At 34.7% G+C, this 21,412-nt stretch overlaps 2 protein-coding genes and 2 long non-coding RNA genes across 13 annotated transcripts in view; 2 read left to right on the top strand and 2 right to left on the bottom strand.

Moving 5' to 3' along the window:
• The window catches only part of LOC105220122 (uncharacterized), a 28,372-nt gene extending 26,628 nt beyond the window's left edge, over nt 1-1,744 (top strand). For all 3 annotated transcript variants that reach the window (XM_054228613.1, XM_054228637.1, XM_054228661.1), the window contains 2 exons: nt 543-747; nt 805-1,744. In XM_054228613.1, coding sequence (XP_054084588.1) covers nt 543-747; nt 805-1,045 — 446 coding nt within the window. In that variant the 3' untranslated portion in view covers nt 1,046-1,744. The remainder of the gene's footprint in view (nt 1-542; nt 748-804) is intronic.
• LOC128921361 (uncharacterized) lies at nt 488-4,626 on the bottom strand. Of its 4 annotated transcripts, none has more exons than XR_008470806.1 (3): nt 4,476-4,626; nt 803-1,023; nt 488-739 (listed from the first exon to the last, which is right to left on the bottom strand). It is a non-coding gene; the product is annotated as an uncharacterized LOC128921361 (long non-coding RNA). The 4 variants fall into 4 exon arrangements; XR_008470808.1 differs by having other exon boundaries at nt 4,457-4,596; XR_008470813.1 differs by having other exon boundaries at nt 4,400-4,527.
• Nucleotides 4,627-10,434: 5,808 nt separating this feature from the next.
• Nucleotides 10,435-13,170, top strand: LOC105220123 (prostatic spermine-binding protein-like). Of its 2 annotated transcripts, XM_054235926.1 has the most exons (4): nt 10,435-10,844; nt 11,809-12,029; nt 12,096-12,528; nt 12,935-13,170. In XM_054235926.1, the coding sequence occupies exons 3-4, from the start codon at nt 12,135-12,137 to the stop codon at nt 13,168-13,170; spliced, it is 630 nt and encodes a 209-aa protein (XP_054091901.1). In that variant the 5' UTR covers nt 10,435-10,844; nt 11,809-12,029; nt 12,096-12,134. The 2 variants fall into 2 exon arrangements, with proteins under 2 accessions (XP_054091901.1, XP_011194841.3); XM_011196539.3 differs by lacking the exon at nt 10,435-10,844 and having other exon boundaries at nt 10,892-12,029.
• Nucleotides 13,054-19,452, bottom strand: LOC114805095 (uncharacterized). Of its 4 annotated transcripts, none has more exons than XR_008472808.1 (9): nt 18,953-19,452; nt 18,751-18,891; nt 14,232-16,346; nt 14,074-14,173; nt 13,979-14,024; nt 13,709-13,856; nt 13,451-13,651; nt 13,264-13,390; nt 13,054-13,193 (listed from the first exon to the last, which is right to left on the bottom strand). It is a non-coding gene; the product is annotated as an uncharacterized LOC114805095 (long non-coding RNA). The 4 variants fall into 4 exon arrangements; XR_008472809.1 differs by having other exon boundaries at nt 14,232-15,130; nt 15,235-16,346; nt 18,751-19,452; XR_008472806.1 differs by having other exon boundaries at nt 18,751-19,450.
• Nucleotides 19,453-21,412: the final 1,960 nt, after the last annotated feature.

A 21,412-nucleotide genomic window follows, 5' to 3' on the forward strand; every position in this document is an offset into this window, starting at 1 on the left:
AAATGGCGAATGAAGATAGAAAATTAATAGTTGTGTTTTTATGAACTGACTTGCAAAAATAATAAAAGAAATTCATAATCAAAATAGAAATAAAATAATATATAAAAACATTGTATTTTGTGTTGATACATGCATGCGTACAATCCCACCATACGTCTTGCTTGCTGTGAAGTCAGCAAGCAGCTGACCTGACATCTCTTCTATGGTGTAATAATGATTGCCAGTACGTGTGTTTCACACGTACACTCAGTGTGCGCTCAGAGAGCGCTCCGCGGGCAATGGGCTGCCGATCAATGAACTAGATAATGATATTCCAAATATGTGTTCAAAATTGGACAAAATCGTTCATAGTTTCGAGTTATCGTGTGAGTTTTGAGATAAACGCGTTAAAAATTTTATATTGTAACTGACGTGGCCTGATGGACGCAACTTCCGAAGGATATATCTCTTAGAATTTTACTCGGATTGATTTGATATGTTTGGATAATATTTTGAACATATGTATTGCATTTATTATATGCTTGTATTTTATTTTATATCAGAATATTGGAAACCGATTGATCACATCTTAGATTTCAATCTAAAAATCAATTTGCCGGTGGACTTAAAATTACTTCTACATGCTGGTAACAATGAAGATCCTATTCTTAAGCTTCTGCAACACATGGATGACGTTTGCGCTAATGTCCTTGAAGATGCCCGCAGCCTGTGGAGATTAGTTTGCAAAGAAGAAGCTTCACTGATAAGGTATTTGCAATTAAAAATTTTATAAACATAAAAAAGTATTTATTTTTTTATTTACAGAGAATCCAATCGAGTTGTTGTGCGAAAGTTTACACGGGAGTTTGAAGAAGTAGTAGATAATTATCCGTTCGTTAAAAAAACTGAGTTCCAAATAGAAGTAAATAATATTCGAACTTTGACTGTTAAAGATATAATATCTCCTCCACTGTATGCATTTTCTGAAGAGTTAAAATGTTTGCCCAGTGGCATATGTTTTCTCAAAGAATTTCTTAAGTCTCCCTGCAGATATTTAAAGCATTAATTATTTTTTATTACATAAGTACGTTATTAAAAGAATTCTTAATAAATAGTAAAAACGAAAAAAGAAAATAAAAATTGATATATGCCCAGGATGTAAGTTTGAAAAATACATTAATAAGAACAGTTACGGAACTATTTGCATGACGATCGACTGAATGAAATGCCCAAAAAGTTCTCACTTTTCCAGTGTTTTGTGTCCATTTGTATTCTTTTAAAAATTGATTGGTAACAAATTTACAAGCATTCATTCCGCAGCGAATTCGATTTGGATTCGAAAAGGATTTTCGATCGGAAATTTTCATGCTTTCATTTATTCCGTCGATAAACTGCTTTCAATTTCTTCTTCTCATCCATAACAGCCATTCGTTTCTTCTTTCGGCAGTTTAGCGCCAATTGGTAATGCCAAGTGAAGCAGGTCCTTCTCCACCTGGACCTTCCAACGGAGTGAAAGTCTTTCTCTTCCTCGGCTTCTTCCGGCGCGTACTGCATCGAACACATTTTCAGAGTTGGAGCATTTTCGTCCATTCGAACAACATGATCTAGCCAGCGTAGCCGCTGTATTTATTCGCTGAACTTGGTCAATGTCGTCGTATAAATCGTACAGCTCATCGTTCCATCGTTTGCGGTATTCGCAGTTGCCAATGTTTAAGGGACCATAAACATTTCGCAAAACCTTTCTCTCGAAAACTCCTGTGCCGTCTTATCGGATGTTGACATCGTCCACGCTTCTGCACCATAAAGTAGGACGGGAATGATTTTTGTTTGTCGAGAGAGGACTGTACTTTTCAATTGCCTACTCAGTCCATAGTAGCACCTGTTGGCAACACTGATTCTGCGTTGGATTTCAAGGCTGACATTATTATCTGTGTTGATGCTGGTGCCTAGTTATAGGAAATTATGTACAACTTAAAAGTTATGACTGTCAACAGGAGATATTTCGTCTTGTCCTCGTTCACCACCAGACCCATACGCTTCGCTTCCCTATTCAGTCTGGAAAAACCAGAACTATTGTACTATATAGTTTTCATATGTTAAGAAAATTATGGGTTGCCTTGATGTTGTTCGTACTTGGTGTCATTAGAAGATTTTATGGTATCGTATTTCCAAAAGTAGTAGTTCTTTTATAATTTAAAGCGGTGCATTCATTTAGGATGGGCTTGATTGAAACATTTGCCTGATTACAATGTGTACAACTTGGTTTTCCTGTTTTGTTCAGTAGATGACTGTGAGTTTTTAAAGTGTGGTCAATTCGCAGTTGCCAATGTTTAAGAGACCATAAATCTTCCGCAAAACCTTTCTCTCGAAAACTCCTAGTGCCGTCTCATCGGATGTTGACATCGTCCACGCTTCTGCACCATAAAGTAGGACGGGAATGATTTTTGTTCGTCGATAGAGGACTACTTTTCAATTGCCTACTCAGTCCATAGTAGCACCTGCTGGCAATAGGGATTCTGCGTTGGATTTCAAGGCTGACATTATTATAGGTGTTGATGCTGGTGCCTAGGTATAGGAAATTATGTACAACTTCAAAGTTATGACTGTCAACAGTGACGTGGGAGCCAAGACGCGAATGCGCTAACTGTTTGATTACAGGAGATATTTCGTCTTGCCCTCATTCACCACCAGACCCATACGCTTCGCTTCCCTATTCAGTTTGGAAAAACCAGAACTATTGTACTACAGTTGATCTCCTTTTTGCACGGTTAACTGGGACAGTAAATTACTCGTGTAAAAAAAAAACCGTGCAAAAAAAATCAAATTTTTATATAAAACTCACTATTGGGACCAATTTAAGAAAAAAATCGTGCAAAAAATAGCAAACGTGTAAAAAAGATCTAATTTTACATGAAATTTTATCTATTCGTACAATGACAATTTTCACTGTTGTTGTTGTTATAGACTTTTCTGGTATTATATGTATGTCCATATTACTGTTAGAAGGAACAAACAACAACTATTCTGGGAATGGTAAAAAAAATAATAATTTTCAAAGTTCCGTCATTAATCGCTGTGTCTTCTTTTTTCTTACTCTTCATACAGCTTCATTTATTTGTTTACGTATTGAAATTGTTGCAACCTTTTCACTGGCTTTCGAATCTAAGATTTGTATTTTTTAGTTTAATTTTAAATTAATTTTAATTTAGAATTTATTAAATTCTATTAACAGCAATGGATTTGTGACGTATTGACGGATGGAATTTTGATTTTATTGCAAAAAAGTATACAATTAAAATAAAAAATCCGTGTAAAAAAATAAAACCGTGTAAAAATGGTAACTGGGAAGTGTTCAAAAACACCGTGTAAAAAAAAAACCGTGCAAAAAAAAAACCGTGTAAAAAGGAGATCAACTGTATATAGTTTTCATATGTTAAGAAAATTATGTATTGCCTTGATGTTGTTCGTACTTGGTGTCTTTAGAAGATTTGATGGTATCGTATTTCCAAAAGTAGTAGTTCTTTTATAATTTAAAGCGGTGCATTCATTTAGGATGTGCAACTTGATTTTTCTGTTTCGTTCAGCAGATGACTATGAGTTTTTAAAGTGTGGCCAATTCTATGGCGAAGAAATTTCTTTATGTTATCGCAAGAGCAGTTAGTTGGGTAGTCTGGTTTGTCCCTAGAGGGATTATATTCCTTGTAATGGTGCTGAAAATTTGACCAACCTCTCGAAACCGACTAGTGGAGTAATTTCTTTATCATGTTGCGAATGTTTTTAGATGTATAGTGTGCGAATGAGAGGTTCTTTACTATCCTTTTTGCGCGGTCGTGGACAAATTGGTTGCCCCTAATACCAGCATGTCCTGGAATCCAGATGATCTTAATTTTGCTTTTGTGTTGATTTTAAAATTTATTTTATATTGTTGATCAGCACTGTGTTATTTGATGGATTCAAAATAGCGTTAATTGTCGATTTGCTGTCAGTACATATGATATATATTTTTCCTGTTTGTGCAACAAATAGGACCGCTTCATAAAACGCAGCCGCTTCAGCTGAAAGTATAGGGCAGTACGTTGGTAAAACACCGACAGTTATAATGACACCCTGGTCGTTTGTCACGGCAAACGAAGTGTGGGTGTTTGATTTTGACCCGTTGATTCTGGTTTGTACGTTTCTACTGCGTCGTTAAATAGTTGGATATATTGCTCTGCATTGGTGTTTGTTTCATGATATTTGAAGAGTGTACTTATTGTGGATGATTTCAGTGTTAGCCAGTGCTGATGAGTGTTCTCTGTTATGAGTTGCGGTTTCGAAGTCATATCAAGCTGATTGATTATGTTTATGTATTTTCTAATCGTAGATTGCTTGTTGGTAGAATAATTTGGTTTCATTAGATTAAATAAGATCGAGTTTTTACACAGGAGAAGCTTTTGTATTGTATTGTGTTTAGTTCTAAGATGAATGTCAGGTAAACCTGTTTCAGTTAACACTACTGAGTGGTTTTGGCGCAATGTCTATAAATTGCGAGCCCGAAGTCTATTTTTGACAACATCAGTGCTTTTACAATATTTACAAGAGTTGTGATATGAATGTGACAGTAACGAAAGAAACTTTATAATGTTTAGCCTATTTAGTAAGCTTAATCTAACATATTCAGGGTTGTTGTGGAATCTGATAGTTATCGGAATCAGAATTCAAACCGATAAAAAATTCTGGTTCGTGTCATGAATTCTGATATTATTGGTTTGATGTTCGAATCAGAATTGTTATTGGTTTTTGGTGTCATGGAAACCAATTTTATCGATTTTGTTATCGGAATCAAACCAAGAGCCTCGTTGCTGACAGATTTGAAATATTACGTTTTAATTTATTTCGGTTTGCCGTTAAGTGATCTTAAAAATGTAAGTATATGTGTATTATATTTATGTACACTAACTTTTTTCAATAAAAATAGGGGAAAACATAAAAACGAAACAAAATTCAATAATTATTGAATTCATGGAAAAAAATCAAGATCTTTTAAGAGGGTTCACCAAACGGGATAAAACATTGGCTGATGCATTATGCCAGGAATTAGCGGAGTCCCTCAATAGTGCGGGTCCCCCACAAAAGGATGTTAATGGGTGGAAAAAGGTTAGTAACTTCGCATTGGTTGAATTTTAAAGTAAACAGTTGATTTCGTAAGATCATCACCGAGTGGAAAAGCGAAATAAAACGAAAATTAGCTTTTAATAAATCAGAGAGTCATGCAACTGGGGGTGGTCCCTTCACTAAACATCAGCTAACTCCTACAGAGGAAACAATTGTTAGATTGTGTGGCTTAACACAAACAGTTGATGGTATACAAGGGGTTTCACTTGGTACAACTAAAACTAATTGCGCAGTTGTAGATGCAGATATACCATGCCCTTCACAACCAGTAAATATATTTGATTTAAGTAGCCAAATAGATACGGACACCGATATGCCCTCCACATCACAGAAACGGCCAAATGAAAACGCCAATTTGTATAGGCCATCTAACGATTTTTAAATGATGACACAGACGAAAAAGCTGAATCGAACAAAAAATTAAAAGAATTAATAACAACTCAAAAAGAAAATGCCAGTAGCTTAAGACGAATTTATAGGGCAATAGAAAAAAATAATGAATCAGTTTATAAAGGCCTAGAAGGAATTAAAGAAGAATTTATAAATATAGGTACTCGAATACAAAAAGCGTTAGTCGAGAAAAATGAAATTTAAAGAGAGGAGCTGGATCTCGAAATACTTAAATTTGAGCATAAACGGCAAATGAATAATAAATGATCAATATTATTTAATTATATAACACTAAAGTGCCTTGTTTAAAATGAATTTATCTTGTTTTGTCATAAATAATGTTGTATTTATTTTTAAGTTCTTATTTAATAAAAATGTAAATACAGTCGACTCTCGTTAATTCGAAACTCGAGGGACTCTTGAAATATTACGAATTATCGAGCGTTAAAACTTCGCTTACTATGTGTTGGTTAATTTTTATTTATTAATATAAAAATGACAAGAATTAAGAGGTACATTCGTGTACATACATGTATTCGTAATGTGAATTAATTAATCATTCGAAAGAACTTTGTTATACTGGTTAGCTTTAAAGCACAATTCTGCTGCACACTGCTCAATAACTTTTTTTTAAGAGAAAAAATGCCTGAAATGCTTTTTCATCACTTTCGTTTTGTAGACAGAAGCTTTGTAAGGTATCCAATGAGGATCTTGCTTCCTTAACTGACACCTGTGCCAAAGGTTCCGATGTATCGTCCTCATCTTCATCTTTACTTTGAGTATCTGTCGCAGATAAAATTTCGCCATCGGTTAGTGAACCTGAGACAGCAACATTTTCATCCACTTGAACAAAATCAGAAAAACTCACCCGGCTGATGTCAACTAATGGCTCTATTGCTAAAAATTTTTTTGCGACATCACTCTTCTTCTCAGTTTCTTCTACTTTTTCGATTAACTTTTTCTTTTCAGCAATCGTCAAGCATATATAAATACTTTATAGGGATCATAACTAACGCTAACTTTTAATCTGCATACCAACGAAAGAGTAACAGTAACTGAATAACTAAACAAACCAATTCGTGAGAAGTGTGTGCGTCAAATAGTCAAACTTCTTCTTCTTCTTAACTGGCGTAGAAACCGCTTACGCGGTTATAGCCGAGTCCACAACAGTGCGCCACGCATCTCTCCTTTTGGCGGTTTGGCGCCAATTGGTAATACCAAGTGAAGACAGGTCCTTCTCCACCTGGTCCTTCCACCGGAGTGGAGGTCTCCCTCTTCCTCGGCTTCCACCAGCGGGTACTGCATCGAAAACTTTCAGAGCTGGGGCACTTTCATCCATTCGAACAACATGACCCAGCCAGCGTAGCCGCTGTTTTTTTATTCGCTGTTTAATAGTCAAACTAATCATAACAAAAACAAAGGCTCGTGTATCTTGATACAAGTTTGAAGTTGTCGCAAAATGTACTTACAATCTTTCCGCGTCTTCTCTCTACAACTTTGAATTGTCGAGTGTTGGACGCTGATGAGTTCGAATTAACGCGTCGTTTTGTTAAATAGCAATGATTTTTTCGTTCGAATTACCAAGTGTATGAAAATGTATTGATTTAGTTCGAAATATAAAGAGATTTAGTAATAACTTTGAGTTATAGAGAGGTTCGAATTATCGCAGGTTTGAATTAACGAGAGTCGACTGTAATTAGAATTAGAATTACAAAATATTTGCTCTTCTCTTATTCTGCGGCCTTCATTTGGCATTATTCCAATATCCGTTGAAAAACCATTGTCCTCAGAAATTTCATTTATATATATTTATTTCATTTGGTGATATGGTACTTAAAACCATTAAAAATGCATTTTTATTCAATCTATATTGAGCTGTAAATCTGCAAAGTAACAAGAACTGATGTTACAAAATATACTTTTTACTATGAAAAATAAATTTTACCTACGATTCCTCTGGAACGTCAAAGGGATTACTACGATCACGAAAAATCCTTCTTTTTACTTTTTCGCTGCTTTCTTGCTCCAATAAAAAAAGCAACTATAGCTCCACTCATTTTAAGCACTTTTTTCTTTTTATTGAATATTTTCAACCAATTACGGGCTTAAAATTTACAAAAACTCCAAAATTTTTATTTTTGTCAACTTTATCTCATGAATAAATTGTGACACAGCTGATTCGAATATTGGTTTTGTCCATGTTCGAAAAGATGAAAATCCAATCAGATTCTGTGACACGATTGAAAATCAGAATTGGTTTGCCATTCTGATATTCAGCAAATCTGTCTTGGATTTCACAACACCCCTGATTTACAATGTTCCTTAAAAGTTAGTTTTTTTATCAAGAAGTATTCAAAGTATTCGTAAAGTGTTAATGTGTGGGCTTTGGTTGTTATCAAGGGAACGTTTTGGAAGGGAGCATTTTCTTTTTCTGCAAATGTGAGTTATTGAACTTTTGGTTGCAGAAACCTTGGTTCCTGACGTTTTAGACCACTCCATTATGTCGGTTAGAATATTCGTAAAAGTAATTTTAACTTCGTTCAAATCTTTTAGAGTCGAAAATATTAAGACATCGTCAGTATAAATAGATGGTCTATATAACATTTTGATGCTAATAGGATGCTTAGTTGGTAAAAATAAATAGCGTAGTTTAGAGAGGAGATCCTTGTGGTATGCAATTATGTAAGAGGTAAATAGTAGAGTTATGGCGATTTGTAAGTAAAGTAGAGGGTCAATGACACCAATACCACTTTGAAAAGCGAACTGATTGGGGCTTATCAAACTCTTTAGTTTGACATACCACATGATTCTCTTTGAAATAATTTTTCCAAAACTTTTGCCATACAGGGTATTAAAGAAATTGGTCTGAAGTCTGCGATTGAGGAGTTTAGGGATAATTAATAATAATTACAGGTTTTTTCCAGTTTTGAGGGATTATACCTTTTACTATTATGTTATTCTATAGAGTAATTGATCTAATTTTTAAGGAAAGTGAAAGGCTTTTTAAGAGGGGGTAGGAAATTATAGTTCATCTAGTGTAATGGAAGCTTCTATCAATGTAGCTTCAAAACACGGGGATGGACCATGATTCTGCAAAATTTTCTTCAATGTGTTGGGGATCATATATTTCTGTTTTGATTGTAACCACCTGAAAGAGCTTTAATGTTTCACCATATTTTTTTAGGGCTTGAAGTCGGTTTTATATTAGCTGTTAGTTGTTCAAGGGTTTTTCTTTTTGCAGATTTTAGTTGTCTTCTGAAATTGAAGTTTGCTTTTTTGTATCTAATTAAATTCTCAGTTGTTCTATTTTGTTTAAATGCAGACCAAAATGCTTATTTAGTGTTCCTTAAAACAACTATACAGCGGTAAATTGTCTAGTGTTGGTTTGGGGAATGGTTGTATGAGCAGCGGAACGGATGATTGTTTTTATATTTGATGCTTCTGCATTTACATTCGTTAAGAATAATTTAGCATTTGTTAATGAGTTAATAAGGGAGTGATATTTAAACCAATCGGCTTTATATGTAAGGAATTTTGATCTCGGTTTGATGGTGGATGGATGATATATTGTATCGGTGTGATGAAAGTAGTTATTATCGGAAAATGGTCGCTATTATGAAGATCTGCTAAAGTATAACATCTTCTATTATTACATCCCTTACGTTAGGGGAGGGAGATCCCCATATCGGGCTCCATGCATTGAAATATTCGATAATTATGGTAGGAGTAGAAACAGTGGGCCTCATGCATAAAACGTGAGCTTGAACTCGGACTCGATTTTTTTAGTAAAAGGTGCTTGTCGTATGCATAATAAAATTTGATGTGTTTGCTTTTACTCGCTGCTTCTGTTTGATCTCATCTTGCTTGGTTTGAACGATGCATAAAAACAAGCAGGCTGCCTTAAGCTTAAACGACATAGCTCGCGAATGCGAATGCGAAAGCGAAAGAATGCGCTCGACTGCGTTTATTTCGAGCAACTACATAAATGCGCTTTTGAATGCGTTGACAGCTGTGTACAAGGTGATACACATACTCAATTTTTATTTGCATGTTTGAAAACGAACTAATTAACATGGACAAGGATATTCAATTTTTAGTGATTTTTATTAGCAGTGTTCATAGAATACCTTGAATTAAGCAAAGAAAGGAAAATTTAAACTGTCTACCTAGTTTTTTAAAACTTCATCACACCTTATCTTTAAAAATTACTTTAAATATTTGATAAATATATTATTAATAAACTAATAAATATTATATTTCACAAAATACTTATATTTTAGCGAAGAAAACGGGCTTAAATAATTAAAACACGCAAGATAGTAGGTAACATAATATTGGTTGCTATTCTCAAGAATGTGAAGGTTGCTGTGTTAGCGCATGAAAGTTGAAAATTTTCAACTTCTGTGCGTCTTCAAGTCCGAGTTCGAATTTCGGAGATTTGGTTGCGAAAACATGCGAAAGCTATGTAGCTCATCTCATAAGAACATGTGTATTCAACTCAACTGTCAAACGTTCGCATTCGCATTCGCGAGCTATGTAGTTTAGCTCTTAAGCTCAAACGACATAGCTCGCGAATTCGAATGCGAAAGTGAAAGAATGCGCTCGACTGCGTTTATTTCGAGCAACTACATAAATGCGCTTTTAAATGCGTTGACAGCTGTGTACAAGGTGATACACATACTCAATTTTTATTTGCGAGTTTTAAAACGATCTAATTACATGGGCAAGGATATTAAATTTTTAGTGATTTTTATTAGCAGTGTTCATAGAATACCTTGAATTAAGCAAAGAAAGGAAAATTTAAACTGTTTACCTAGTTTATTAAAACTTCATTACACTTATCTTTAAAAATTACTTTAAATATTTGATAAATATATTATTAATAAACTAATAAATATTATATTTCACAAAATACTTATATTTTAGCGAAGAAAACGGGCTTAAATAATTAAAACACGCAAGATAGTAAGTAACATAATATTGGTTGCTATTCTCAAGAATGTGAAGGTTGCTGTGTTAGCGCATGAAAGTTGAAAATTTTCAACTTCTGTGCGTCTTCGAGTCCGAGTTCGAATTTCGGAGATTTGGTTGCGAAAACATGCGAAAGCTATGTAGCTCATCTCATAAGAACATGTGTATTCAACTCAACTGTCAAACATTCGCATTCGCATTCGCGAGCTATGTAGCAGCTGCTTTATAGTTGACCCGCGTACACTAAAAAGGAATCATGGCTAAATATTTTGTGCCACAAAGAAATATTATTCAAAATGTTATCAACAGCATAAAGCAAATTTAACAAGTCAGGATAATAAACTATACAGGTTTGTATTCTTAATAATTATTATTTTTATATAATTAATAATAAATGCATAGGTTTGATGATACTAGCATCTGTTGGTTGGTTTATTATTTTTTTGAAGAGTGAAAGAAACACATAGTGGTGCCCTCAGTTACATTGATAAAATTTGACTATATTTAATCAAGAACGATAGAAGACAAGATTACGACAGGCGTTTACAGTTAGTTATTTTGAGTTTTGAGTTCCTGTTGAGTGACAAGTTTCACGACCACGAACACGCGAGCAGAACAAAATTGCACTGTGGTACAAAACAATAAAACCAAATCAAAGAGCTGAAGTCAAGTGCTTAATTATTGTTTAAAATTCTAAGTGAAAAATATATTTACTCGTTAAAATGAAGTGTGTAGTACCTGGATGTATGTATATATAAATGATGACGTAGTGCAGAGGGTTCAAACCAAAACAAACAATCGAAGTGATCGGTAGTGCTTTACTATTTTATAAAAAATAAGTGAAAAATATACGATTTTTTAGGTTGACGAATATTTTAAAATATTTATTTACGATTTATTAATTATTTTTTAGTATATATTATTTAGTATTTACATATTTTTAACTAAAGTGATATTGTATCTATTTCATGTTCAATTTGTTTCACTGTACATAGCATTTCCGTTTTCCATTTGACATTTCTTCTGTTGCCTATTCCCATTCGTTGGTCGTGAACGCTCAGCCTGTCGTAATCTTGTCATCTATCATTCTTGATATTTAATATTTTGTGCAGATCCTGGGTTCCAAAATGGTATAACCACAAAGTTGCTACGAGAGTATAATAGTTTTGTTCACATAATACGCCTGACAGACGGCAAAAGTAATTCGGATTAACTGCGCTTTTAATCAGTTCCAATTTTGTGGGTGACAGACGGCAGCAAAGCGAGTTATAAACTCTCATAAACAGCTGATTGTCATAATTATAATATTTTCAGAGTGATACAGTGAAACAATAAAAATGGAAAGACGGCGAATATTAAGGTTGTTAGCAGTCCAAATGGTTCAAAACCACTTTTTAATACAAAAACAATTAAATACACTACTTCTAAAACTCCATCGGAATAGGAGATTCATTAATGAAATGCAACAAACGATAGTACAAACTAGTAATGCAGTGGCGATTTTCCAGACACGCCAAAGAAGGGCATGGAAATTTGTAAGTTTAGTATATTGTATTTCGATAATATATATTTATATATTCCTCATATGCCATAATTAAAAGGAACGCAATGGCACTTTTTGAGAGTACGATGTGGCAAAGATGGACGACATGAGGTTTAAGGAAAATTTTCGCCTAAACAAAAAAGCTTTTATAAAACTTTGCCAAAAAGTTAAGGAAATAGAAAAGGAAAACAATAACATGAGACTTTGCATTCCTGTTGAAAAAAGAGTGGCTATTGCCTTATATGCATTAGGTTCGTCTGCAGAATATCGAACTGTTGCCAGTTTATTTGGCGTAGGACGCACTACAGTTGGAGAAATTGTACTGGACTTTTTACACAATTTTTTAAAAATTGAAAATGATGACATGCCTTCTTCGTGGATTCAAGATACAGCAGGAAGAACCAAAGAAAATCAACCACGTCACACCACAAGAGTTGGGGAAAATGATGTAACAGCATCGGCAATTAGAAATGCAATATCTTTGAGTTTTGGTAAGTATCTCTATAATTTATATATTTATAGAAGAGTACTAGAAAACATATTAATCTATATCAACAGCATTTCCATATTTTCCAAAATTTTAGTACACATAATTACACAATTTAATGATTTAAAAAACAAAATCTTTATTTTAAATTCATATTTCATAAAATAATCCATTTCACATATATTAAGAAAATCATAATTAAAAATTAAAAGAAAGGAGAAGGACTTAAAGTTTTTCTGTTAGTTTCTCCATCATATTTAAAAACCTCTCCGTCATTCGGTTGTGATCACGAATCGCACCAATAATCTCATCATTCACTACCTTGGCTTCGTCTGCACTCGATTTCAATATTTCTGTCTGCTCTTTCATAATTCTCACCATTTCACCATTGTAATTGCGCTTCCTTTCAGTTGACGACGGTATTGGTGGAGATGATGGTGATGGCGATGACAACGAAGGTGATGGCGACGGTAGAGAAGGTGATGGCGACGGTAGAGAAGGTGATGACGACGGTACAGAAGGTGATGACTACGGTAGCGAAGGCGATGGAGACGGTAGTGGAGGTGATGGAGACGCCAACATGAACGTTGGTGACGACACCACACATGACGGAGCTGGCAGTGCAGAGGTTGCGGATGGTTGCTGAGGCGTTTGAATAGATAACGAATTCTAAAAAATTAAATGAAAATACATATGAAATAAATGAAATGAATAAATTAATAGAAAATGATTTGTTTACCATATGATAGGACGACATGCACGTCGTGGAATTTACGGCTGTGGACCCGATGATTCGATGCACTGCCTGGTAGTGTTTCCATTCAGAAGGGCTACCGCCAGATGGGCCCATTTTAGTCTTTTCTTCTCTGTTGGATTTCAATATATGTATATAATGACATGTCATTAATTTTTTTAGTTAAACTAACCTGTATTTCCTTGGCCAAATTCTTCACTTTGCAGTGAATCTCCTCACCCGTGTATCTATTGCCCATTTCCTGGGCCATATTTTGATAAATATGCGCGTTCCTCTTTGCCTTGCGAAGATCTTGGGAATGCGCTTCTCACCTATCAATTAGCTCAATTTCATCACTGAGTGACCATCCGGATCTCTGCTTTCTTAAAGTCATCTATAATTTGAAAAATAATATTATTTTATTCAGCACTAAATATTACAATGTTCTTACTTTTGCTTGTTTACTTTTTCTTTACTTTTTCCTTTTGTTTACATTGAAAACCAGCTGTCAGTATTGAACATTTTCATTCACAATAGATAAAAAGCGGCCATGTTTAACAATGTTGCCAACGAAAATGACACGAATTCCCACTAACTTTCTAAAATTTTGAGGATTAAATGGGAGTTAGTAAACCGAATTAACCGCGCCGTCTGTCAGGGGTATAACGGTTGTATGTAACACCCAAAACTAAACGAGTTAGATATAGAGTTTTATATATACCAAAGTGATCAGCAAGGGCGTAGCCAGGTCCGCATGTAGGGTGGGGCTGAAAAAAAATTTTTAATTCCAGTAAGTTTTTTATATAATTTTTATACCTTTCATGCTAATAAAAGTTTTCTTGGATTCGCTGAAAACTCCTCCAGAATTTTCGTTTCCATTTCCGCTTGATTCTCTTTGACTAAAGCCCGGTGGGGCCTGAAAAAAATAAAATTTACGTACTTAATTATTAATAAAAAATGTTTGCTTTTATTACCATTCAACCGATTCTCTCCCATTGTTGTTCTCAGCCATGTCTTTACTCTTCTGAGAGTGCTGAACGACCGTTCAACAGTGGCAGTTGTGTAGGGAATTGCGAACAGAATTTCAAGTCCCTCCCTTATCCTCGGATAAAAATCTGAGCTATTGTAAGCACATATTAAATCTAACTCATCTCCTTCCTTATCTTTCCAATATTTGTAATAAAGTTCAAGCTCATTTTCAATATCTTTTATATTGTAAAAAGAGCTTGCACGCAAATCTTTTTCATTAAATTCGCTTAGAGAGATAGTTTTCATATGCAGTGGACTTAAGGCTGCGAGATCAAAAGTTGGAGTGTTTTCTTTAGGAAATCGTTCTCTAATAGATGTTATTAAAGAGTCCAAATATAGAATGAAAATTGCCCGGCGGTAATACTCTGCTGTTGTCGTGAATGGAGGACTTGATCTTTTTGTTTGCTTCTCGACGACTCTGGGCACACTTATATTGAGCGATGAATTCTCAGCTAACTTTTCACAGTCTCTAAAAATCTTTTCAAATTCGCTGGCAGATGTCTCTCGATGTTCCTCAAATAAATTTAAAATGTTATTGATGTGATCTCTACATTTAATCACATCATTGTTCTTGGCTTGCAATATATTCACTGCTGGTTGGAGAATGCTGTAATATTTGGCAATAATGAACATACAAATAAGAAAAACGCTTTCAGTTGCAGCACTGTGAAGTTGGAATGCAAATTTTCTTGGCCAGCGTTTCCTTCTGTGCTTAGTTTTTCCAATCCATCTATTATATCACAATAGAAGTTTTTAAAATCAGCGATGCTTTTGTACTTTTTCGACCAGCGTGTTTCACAAAAAGAATGTACATTCGGAGCGTATCTTCTGCGAAGGGGTGACTCTTTGAAAAAATTAATTACATCCTTTATGGTGGAAATGATGTTACGTATTTCAGAGACTGAATTCAGGTCATTAACAACATATAACAACTTTTTTGGAATGTACCTCTTAATATTTTTTGCACCCCACTAGTATTGCCGGCCATAGTAGCACATCCATCAAACCCAAGCCCAACACATTTAGCAGGATCTAAGTTTAAACCTTCCACAAATCCTTTGATGTTGGCTGCAATTGTTGCTGCATCCATTGCATCTAATTCCATAAATCCAATAAATTCATCACGGATAATTTTTTTCTGCTGTCAAAAAATTGAATTCCTATCGAGAGTTGTTCCTTTCCAGCCATGTCTGCTGTCTCGTCTGCTAAGATGCTGTACGCTGACGCTTTCTTAACATCTGTGCAGATGTAATTTTTAATTACTTTCGCCGAAATGTCCAAAATTTAATTTTGGATTTGTGGACTAGTATACTTTGCGTTTTGTTTGCCATCCTCCAAATTGCTTTTTATGAGGCATTAAACCAACTGATACTCTCATCATAAGCAGATCATATAGAATACCTTTGAAAAAGTGAAATAATGAAATATAGTTTTTAACTTTTATAAATCTGTTAGATTTGCCTTCATCATTCGTTTTGCCACGAAAAGGAAGATCATGCGTTCCACAAAACAAAATTGTATTTATAATGGATTTAATAATTTTTTTTTTATTTTGTTCAATTTTTTTGCATGACCCCGTTGCATTTGCAAATCGACAGGAGTTTCATTTAAAAATGGCATTGCTGATTGCGTAGCTTCTTTAAGCAAACTGCTTGATGCATGAGCTTTGCAGTACTCATGCACATTTTTAAATTTTATAAAAGGGCGTACAACAAACGAGGAAGTTACGCCAGGTTTGTTGAGAGGCTTAAACAGCACGCAATAAAGACAAAAAGCGCCCTTTAGCCTGCGCGAGTACACCAACCATGGTTTGTATATATCTAACCATGACCAATTGAATTTTCTCTTCAAGTGTGTTGCATCAGCTGAAAAATTATAATTTTGGTCGGGCTTCCAACAACTAAACAACAGTTCTTTTTTCTGCTCCTCACTCATCGTACCGACTAAAGCCACCCATTTGCCAATATCGTTGGCATGGCAATCATCCGCCGTCATATCTGCCGCGTGGCTCTCTTCACTTGAGCTGCTATCATTTAAGCTCAGCCTCCTCTTCAACCTCGCTGCAATAAGAACATATGTATCATTAAAAAGTGTAATGCAATAACTTAAGTCAACTATTACGTACTTGTAGTATTATTACAAAAGGTTCTAATGTCCATTTTTATTATATTATTATCAGTTACTGCCATCCCTAAATAAAAGCGGCAACTTTACGTCAAATATCAAAATGTTTACTTGAATTGTTGATGTGAAAATTTATTGTACAGAGAAACTTTGTTTTTCGCAGCCAACTTTACTTCGGAACGCTCTGTCAAAATAGAAAATTTCAACCGCTCAGCGTCGCCGTCGCGTTATTGCGGTATGCGCCATTCAAAATGTATGGGCATGAGAATTTTTTGATAGTCCTTTGCCGCTGACCTAGGGGCCCCCCTGGCTACGGCCTTGGTGATCAGGGTGACGAGTAGAGTTCAAATCCGGATATCTGTCTGTCTGTCCGTCTGTGCAAACTTGATACACGTGTTTCTTGGCACCATAGGAAGATTGATTTCGAAGACGGCTAAATCGGACCATTGCTACGTCACCAAATTGGAGGAACACGAAAAGGCATAAAGTGCCATAACTAAGCCATAAATAAAGCTATGAAAGTAAAATTAGGTACAAAGGATCGCACTGTAAAGGGGCATATTTGGATGTAATTTTTGTACATATTTCGTAAACTACTAAAGGTATATCAACCAAACTTTCTAAAACTATTTCTTTTAATCGGATTATAACCACGCCCATCTCCCATACAAAGGTTATGTTGAAAACTACTAAAAATGCTTTAATTCAGTAAGGAAAAATCCTTAAAAACCTGAAATTTCATTACAAAGATGGTATATAAGTGCTGCACTAAAATTGGTATACAACATTTTAAATTGACTCCTCCCACTTATGGGTCCATATCACCATATCACAGAAACTAATCCACCAATTTCAATGAAATGCGGTTCATAATATTTTCCTGCCATCCCCATAATATGTTGTGAAAAAAGGCTAAATCGGTTCATAACAACTCCTACTTCTATATACCGGAACTGTGAAGTCAATCTGAATCCTTGACTTTACAATATATAAAGTAAGCACTAGTGAAGATATCGGAACTGAACTTTGCACAAATACTGCATTTATAGTGTGGCATCGCCCTTCTAAAAACCGAAATTAGATCATAAGTTTAAAATTTATAGGGAATATTTTTCATCTAATAATATGTCTCAGTGACAAAAATGGGTAAAATCGGGTCATAACTTCACCTAGCTCCCATGTACCTAATATTAAGGTTACTAACTTTCAATGCACTTTATACCATATATATGACGAATATGTGTTATGTGTATGAGTTATAGAATTTTCATTAAAACATGCATTTTTCAAAAAGCTGTAAAATTTGGATTTATACCCAGTTTTATTTATTTACTTCGCATGAAGTTTTATTTACATACGTTAATGCATTCTGTAATTTTGTTGGTTGCAGTTTGCTATTGTTTGGCTGTTAACGTCTGTGTCCCATGTCTTTGTTACATGATTTATGCAATCTATAAGTATAATATCATATATTTTGTTCGCCTCCGTACGATATAGAGGGACTCTTTTAAAATTGTTCCTTGATAGAAAAATTTTAAATTTTGTATTATGCCCTGGCCGAAAAGTACGATTTATGGAAGGAAATTTGTATGAAATTTGACTTCTATTGCCAATTCAAAAGTTCGAGTTATGGAGAACTTCGAGTTATAGAAGTTTGAGTGATGGCAGCAAATTTGTATGATATTTGATTTCTAAATGCTATTGCCAATTCAAAAATTCGAGTTATGGAGATATTCGACTTATAGAAGGTCGAGTTATGGAAGTTCCACTGTATTAATAAAATAAAATGATTAATCGCAATTTAGAGAGTATAAAATGTTCGATTTCACCTGTACTTAGTGTTTTTCCCGTTAATTGAATGTCCAATTTTTGCTCAATTTCTTTTACACATGTTTCTAGTGTTTGTTTCTTTTATTTTTAATGCTTGGTAATTGACCCTTTTCAAGTAAATATTTTTTTGGTTTAGTTTTTCTACTTACAGTATGTCAAGAAATAGTTTACACATTGAAAATAAATACACTTTTTCACTTTCCGCAGCAAAATTTTTTACTTTTTACTTCAGTTCAACATATTTTTTGAATCAGGGATGGTTACTTACAGTATTTCAAGAGATGTGATGCAAAAAAAGCTGCGAAAGCAATGAAAAAACCAACCAAGAACAACGAAAAACAAAAATCATTGAATTTTGTTAGTGCCAAGAAAACTTTACACACTTCGATTATTTTACTTGTTAAGCACGTGTTATACAATTAACCGTACTTCACCGTTACCTATTCTTCGCAAAGGCATTTACAATGTATTTGTCAATTAGTTGGTGATTAATTTTTGATTTTTTCATACCTGAAGTACCCATTATTGTCTTTTTAATAATCCATGAAAAGGGTTTAGTTTGAAGAGATCCAACTATTGCAATATTCAGATTTCTCATGAAACTGCGCGACAAAACATGGTACGACATGAATACATATGTTTCAAGATGTGCTATAAAAATAATCGAAATGATGTTGTGTCTTTCTAATGAAAATAATGCCTTGTTTCGTACTCTAATTAACCAATTGTTGAAATATAACATCTTCTTGTTCTCGTCCCAGTATATGACATCATCCCAGTAGTTCCCAGGTTCAGAAATATACTTAATAATAGCAAACAAAAAACGTTTCTCTACATTTGGTGCAGACAGCATTTTTTTTTTTTGGCAGATATTCGTGCATGTTCATGTCGTAGCATGTTTTGTCGCGCAGTTTCATGAGAAATCTGAATATTGCACTCTTCCTAGAACTCTTTCGCAAGAACACTGATCGAAATTTTTGGAATTTGGTCAAGTTTTCGAGACATGAAGCACTGTACATGTCCACTTATTTATAATTTAGGGCCTTTTTCTGGCTTTGGTTCTTGTATTTCCATATTTTCCGATCAATTTTAGCCATTATACACTATTTAGAGGGTTAAAGAAGACATTGCTGTTAGATCTCAAACGTTTTTACCCCATTGGGGATTATGGGGCAATAGTTGGATCTCTTCAAACTAAACCCTTTTGATGGATTATTAAAAAGACAATAATGGGTACTTCAGGTATGAAAAAAATCAAAAATTAATCACCAACTAATTGACAAATACATTGTAAATGCCTTTACGAAGAATAAGTAACGGTGAAGTACGGTTAATTGTATAACACGTGCTTAACAAGTAAAATAATCGAAGTGTGTAAAGTTTTTCTTGACACTAACAAAATTCAATGATTTTTGTTTTTCGTTGTTCTTGGTTGGTTTTTTCATTGCTTTCGCAGCTTTTTTTGCATCACATCTCTTGAAATACTGTAAGTAACCATCCCTGATTCAAAAAATATGTTGAACTGAAGTAAAAAGTAAAAAATTTTGCTGCGGAAAGTGAAAAAGTGTATTTATTTTCAATGTGTAAACTATTTCTTGACATACTGTAACATTTAGAAATGTCGAAAGTTTCTATTCTCATATGAAACCGCAGTTCGGCGGTTTCAGGCCCTGGAGAGAAGGACATTAACCCTAGAACACACACCCAGAAAATACCACGTAAACACACACCCGGGATACGTTTGTACCCGGGACCTTATTTTGCGGTTTTTTTAATGCTTATTCAACCGATTTCTATGACTGGTTCCAGCGATATGGGCAAATAAAGTCAGGACATGCAAAAGTGGATTTTTGTTTTTGTTGTTGTCCTGATAAATGCAAAACAAAATAATATAATTTATAATAATATACTTGTAGAGTAACAACGAATTCACATTTCGTTTTTATTTCATTGAAATATTCTATCTGGTTCAAAAGATATGTGCAAAAAGGTGGCGCAAGGTATGGGTACGTAGGTAGCAAATACACTGGTATAACTGGTTTTTGTATTTTATATGCAGCTGCAAGGGTTGTTTTCACACGAGGTGTTGTTATATTGCTGCCTGTTGATATTTTCATTATTGTTTTGGTGCTTAAAAGTGTAAGAAGTGAAAATAAATATAACTGAAACTATAAATAACTGGATACGAAATGACTTCAAGAAGAAACGAATATTTATCAAGTGCAGCATATAGAAGGCATACCCTACAAGACGGAGCTAACTCATACACCACTACACATGCAAAATTTTTCAGCTTTTACCAATTCATACACATTGCTAACATTTTGTAGTTAAGTGGCATTCTCGGTAGTTAGAGTAGCCAAATTCATTAACCCTAATTTTTGTATGTGTAAGAGAGAGATGTGTCTCCAAGTGCAGAGCGGATCGATGTCGTGTGTGCAACCGATCTCATCACACATTGTTGCACCAGTATCCGATTTCCTTCCCCGCTGCACCTCATCCGCAACCATCAACCACACATGCCATGCATACAACAAGTATGCCGGACCGGGTCATGTTGGCGACAGCAATTATACAAGTGAGGACCAGATGTGGAGAATACCTGCCTGCGAGAGCGTTGCTGGACTCAGGATCCTAGGTCAACTTCATGACTGAGGACTTGGCGCAGAACTTGCGGATTCGACGCCAACACAAGACATTAAGCGTAATTGGAATCGGCAATTCCAATACGAAAGTGGAAACTCGAAAACTCCTAGTGCCGTCTCATCGGATGTTGACACCGCCCACGCTTCCGCACCATAAAGTAGGACGGGAATGATGAGGGACTTGTAGAGTTTAGTTTTTGCTCATCGAGAGAGGACTTTACTTTTCAATTGCCTACTCAGACCATAAACACAAATACTTTGTACAAATGGAGGATTACAATAGCTACAACTTTTCTTAGGTTTGTACTACGAATACAAATATATTCATATTTTCTAATCGTTAATAACAATTTCTATTTCTAATATTTTTCAGGCATGATAAAAAAGACAACAACAAATCCCATCGGACATTTAGATTAGCAGTTGCACAACCTCTTTCCGACGAGCTGAACCTTTTTATGATGTACATATGGGATAGGAGTGTGTGGAATTGACATCAAACCATATTGGTTCATTAGTTTGGTTGG

This window comes from Zeugodacus cucurbitae, chromosome 2 (genome assembly GCF_028554725.1).
Source record: "Zeugodacus cucurbitae isolate PBARC_wt_2022May chromosome 2, idZeuCucr1.2, whole genome shotgun sequence".
NCBI lineage: Eukaryota > Metazoa > Arthropoda > Insecta > Diptera > Tephritidae > Zeugodacus > Zeugodacus cucurbitae.

Coding starts and splice junctions, on each gene's coding strand:
- LOC105220123 (XM_054235926.1), top strand. CDS start 12,135: ATGGACGACATGAGGTTTAAGGAAAATTTTCGCCTAAACAAAAAAGCT. Junction 12,529..12,934: donor TGCAATATCTTTGAGTTTTG/GTAAGTATCTCT, acceptor GCTTCCTTTCAG/TTGACGACGGTATTGGTGGA.